Source organism: Pyrus communis, chromosome 10 (genome assembly GCF_963583255.1).
Source record: "Pyrus communis chromosome 10, drPyrComm1.1, whole genome shotgun sequence".
Lineage (NCBI taxonomy): Eukaryota > Viridiplantae > Streptophyta > Magnoliopsida > Rosales > Rosaceae > Pyrus > Pyrus communis.
In genome coordinates this window covers 19,901,192-19,903,873 of record NC_084812.1, presented here as the reverse complement: position 1 = coordinate 19,903,873, position 2,682 = coordinate 19,901,192, and the positions used below count along the sequence as shown (strand labels likewise).

At 37.7% G+C, this 2,682-nt stretch overlaps 1 protein-coding gene across 1 annotated transcript; it reads left to right on the top strand.

Moving 5' to 3' along the window:
* The first annotated feature begins 1,231 nt into the window (after positions 1-1,231).
* On the top strand, positions 1,232-2,278 carry LOC137747958 (uncharacterized). The gene is made up of 3 exons (XM_068488079.1): positions 1,232-1,366; positions 1,427-1,538; positions 1,638-2,278. Exons 1-3 carry the CDS (start codon positions 1,232-1,234, stop codon positions 2,276-2,278), a joined length of 888 nt encoding a protein of 295 aa, XP_068344180.1.
* Positions 2,279-2,682: the final 404 nt, after the last annotated feature.

Sequence of the window (2,682 nt, the reverse complement as noted above, 5' to 3'; positions counted from 1 at the left end):
TCCAAAACTCATTCCCCCTTTACTTTATTGTCCAATTTAGTTAGAAAGTGTCTTAGTTTATGTTTCTAAGTGTTTTGATTCAATTTATTACACAAATTCGTCCAAATTCACCAAAGTGCTCAAAACTGCCCAGAAAGTGTTTTTAAGGCAGTTTTGAGTGTTTTGGGTGATGTTTGAGTCTTTTGATTTGTTTTAGTGTTTTAAAGTTTAGTTTTGCATTATTTGAGTCTAGTATAGTGTTTTATATTGTGTTTTTACGTTTTGGAGTCAAATCCAAGTGATTAACAATCCCTCCTAATCCCCGGTCCAGAACGATCCCTACTTATACTTATACTACAATTGACAAAAAGAGGGTTTAATTTGTGTGCGTATAAATCTCGCATCAGTGGTGTGCTTTTAATCCTATCAAATTTTTGGCGCTGTGTCACCGGGGATTGTTATTTCTAATTACTTATTTTTCTATTGTTTTCTTTTCTTGTCTAATTAGTGTTTTTGTTTTTGTTTTTATTTCAGGTACTCTTCGTAGTAGATGCATACTCGAATGTTCAAGAGCATTGATCTAGCTTCCTACAATCCTGAGGTTGAACGAACACTTCGAAAGCTTAGAGGAACAATCAAGCAGAAGCGTGCATCGGTGTCTTTACCACCATCTTCTCCACCACATTTGAGTTCGGAAGAAGAAGAAGAACCACAAGAAGGCATGGCTGATAATCGGACTTTGAGGGAGTTGGCAACGCCTAATACGGATCAACAACCATTGTGCATCACATATCCAAATGCAGAAGGAGGATTTAAGCTTAAGTCTGGCATGATTCACTACTTGCCTAAGTTCCATGGCTTCTCAACAGAGGATGCCAACAAGCATCTGATGAAGTTTCAAGTGGTATGCTCGGGAATGAAACCAGCCAATGTGGATGAGGAGCAAGTCAAGTTGAGGGTATTCCCATTTACATTAGAAGCTAAGGCAAAGGAGTGGCTTTACAATTTACCTCCGGGATCAATGAACACATGGAACCAGGTGAAGTAAGCATTCTTGGAGCAATATTTTCCGGCCACAAAAGCTGCAACCATAAGGAAAAACATATGTGCAATCTGACAACAACATGGATAGCCCTTTGGAGATTACTATGAGTGATTCACACATTTGGTTGCATCTTGCCCTAATCATCAAATTTCAGAACATCTTTTAATACAATATTTTTATGAAGAATTGTGTGGTACTGATCGTGTAATGCTTGATGTAGCAAGTGAAGGCGCATTCATGGACAAGACACCAACAAATGCTAAGGCATTATTAAAGAACATTGCTGGCAACACACGACAATTTGGAGGGAGAGATGATCTACCTCTTAAGAAAGTTAACGAGGTAAGTGCTAACTATAGTATTGAATTACAATTAGTTAACTTGACTAATCTTGTGCAACAGGTTATGGTGGCTCCAAAACAGGTGTGCGATGTATGTTCAATGATGGGACATACCACGGACATGTGTCCTTCGTTGATGGATCAAGTTGGTCTTGAGCAAACTAATGCGTTAGGTGGGTTTCAGGGGCAACAAAGACAAAAGTATGATCCATACTCCAACAACTATAACGCGGGGTAGTGCGATCATTCACACTTAAAATGGAACAATCAAGGCAATGGACAACAATCTGTTCCCAACAACTATAATCGTCCACCTGGCTTCTTTCAAGCAAGACCGCAAGCACCATTTCAGCTTCAACAACAACAAGCTCCAAGTAAGTCTCTTAAGGATTTAATTGCTTCTTTAGCTAACTCTACTCAATCTCATCAACAGAAAACAGACAAAGCAATTGAAAAACTTGAGTGCCAAATGAGTCAGTTAGCAAGTTTGATAGGGCAACAACATCAACCAAGAAGGTTGCCTAGCCAAACCGTGGTGAATCCAAATGCGGAGCAGATGAATGTTGTGACTTTAAGGAGTGGAAAAGAAGTTTTTGAGCAGCCAATGATGCAAAAGAGGACTAGAAAAGATACAAATGAGCAAGGGGAGCAACAAACCAAAAATCTTGAGCAAGATGAGGCTTTAACAGAAACTAAAAAGTCTCCTAAAGATACAGAATTGAACAAAAAAGATTCTGATAAGGTAAGTAAAGAAGTTCAAAATTCATTTAACTCATGTGTCCCTATTCCTTTTCCTCGTAGGTTTATAAAGTCTAAGAAAGAGCAAACTGATAAGGAAATCTTGGATACTTTTCGAAAAGTCCAAGTGAACTTACCTCTTTTAGATGCCATAAAACAAGTGCCCAAGTATTGATGCGAACTAATTAAGCACACAAATTAAAACCCTCTTGTGACAATTGTAGTAAAGATGCAAGTAGGGATCGTTCTAGACCGGGGATTAGGAGGGATTACTAATTCACTTGGAAACTGACTCAAAAGCGTAAAACAAACGTTAAAACACTAAACTAGACTCAAAGAATGCAAAACTAAATAATAAAACACTAAAACAAATCAAAAGACTCAAAGAATACAAAACACTTATAAACACAAACTAAGACACGTTCTAACTAAATTGGGCACTAAAGTAAAGGGGGATTGAGGTGTTGACGAAATTAAACTAAATGCACAGATTGTAATTTAAAGGCAGAATGTAAATATGAATGTGATGAAAATATGGATGAATGCTAGCTAGAAGGTTCTTCTCCACACATGTCACAC

Bases quoted from the DNA above. Each gene is read 5' to 3' on its own strand.
- LOC137747958 (XM_068488079.1), top strand. From the start codon at position 1,232: ATGCTTGATGTAGCAAGTGAAGGCGCATTCATGGACAAGACACCAACA. The intron at 1,367-1,426 runs GTAAGTGCTAAC...CTTGTGCAACAG, and splicing joins CTCTTAAGAAAGTTAACGAG to GTTATGGTGGCTCCAAAACA. The intron at 1,539-1,637 runs GTGGGTTTCAGG...GGAACAATCAAG, and splicing joins TGAGCAAACTAATGCGTTAG to GCAATGGACAACAATCTGTT.